A 550-nucleotide genomic window follows, 5' to 3' on the forward strand; every position below is an offset into this window, starting at 1 on the left:
TTTGTCCGGGATCGGCGACCCGCCTCCCCACCCTCCCTCCCTGCCCGCCTGACCCTCCTCGCCCTCCCGCCGCCCCGGCCGCCCCGCGCAGCGGCGCGCCACCCAAGACTTCAGCGGCGGGTGGCGCATGCGCATCAGCCTGGCGCGCGCGCTCTACATCCAGCCCACCGTCCTGCTGCTGGACGAGCCCACCAACCACCTGGACCTGCGGGCGGTGCTGTGGCTGGAGGAGTACCTGACGCGGTGGGTGGGTGGGGGTGGGGTTCGGGGTGGGGGGTGAAGAGAGAGCGAGTGTGTGTGTGATGTCTGCAAAGGGGTCCAGGGAGGGCAGGAAGATGAGGAGCTCCCGCTGCGCTGCCTGCCCGCCCCGCCCTGCTGGCGCCGCGCATCTCGCCGCCGCGCACCCCGCCCGCCACCACCCCCGCCACCCACGCGCGCCGACCGCCGCACCCCGCACGCTCCTGCCTGCCCGCCCCCGCAGGTGGAAGAAGACGCTGATTGTGGTGTCCCACGACCGCGAGTTCCTCAACTCTGTTACCACAGACATCAT

The 550-nt window shown here is 72.4% G+C and overlaps 1 protein-coding gene across 1 annotated transcript in view; it reads left to right on the forward strand.

The window, feature by feature from the left end:
* The window catches only part of CHLNCDRAFT_57068 (hypothetical protein), a gene marked incomplete at its 5' end in the record, with an annotated part of 6,166 nt that overhangs the window by 2,216 nt on the left and 3,400 nt on the right, over nucleotides 1-550 (forward strand). Inside the window, 2 exons of the mRNA XM_005850022.1 lie at nucleotides 92-243; nucleotides 482-533. Coding sequence (XP_005850084.1) covers nucleotides 92-243; nucleotides 482-533 — 204 coding nt within the window. The remainder of the gene's footprint in view (nucleotides 1-91; nucleotides 244-481; nucleotides 534-550) is intronic.

The sequence above is a fragment of the Chlorella variabilis genome (assembly GCF_000147415.1).
Source record: "Chlorella variabilis unplaced genomic scaffold CHLNCscaffold_4, whole genome shotgun sequence".
NCBI lineage: Eukaryota > Viridiplantae > Chlorophyta > Trebouxiophyceae > Chlorellales > Chlorellaceae > Chlorella > Chlorella variabilis.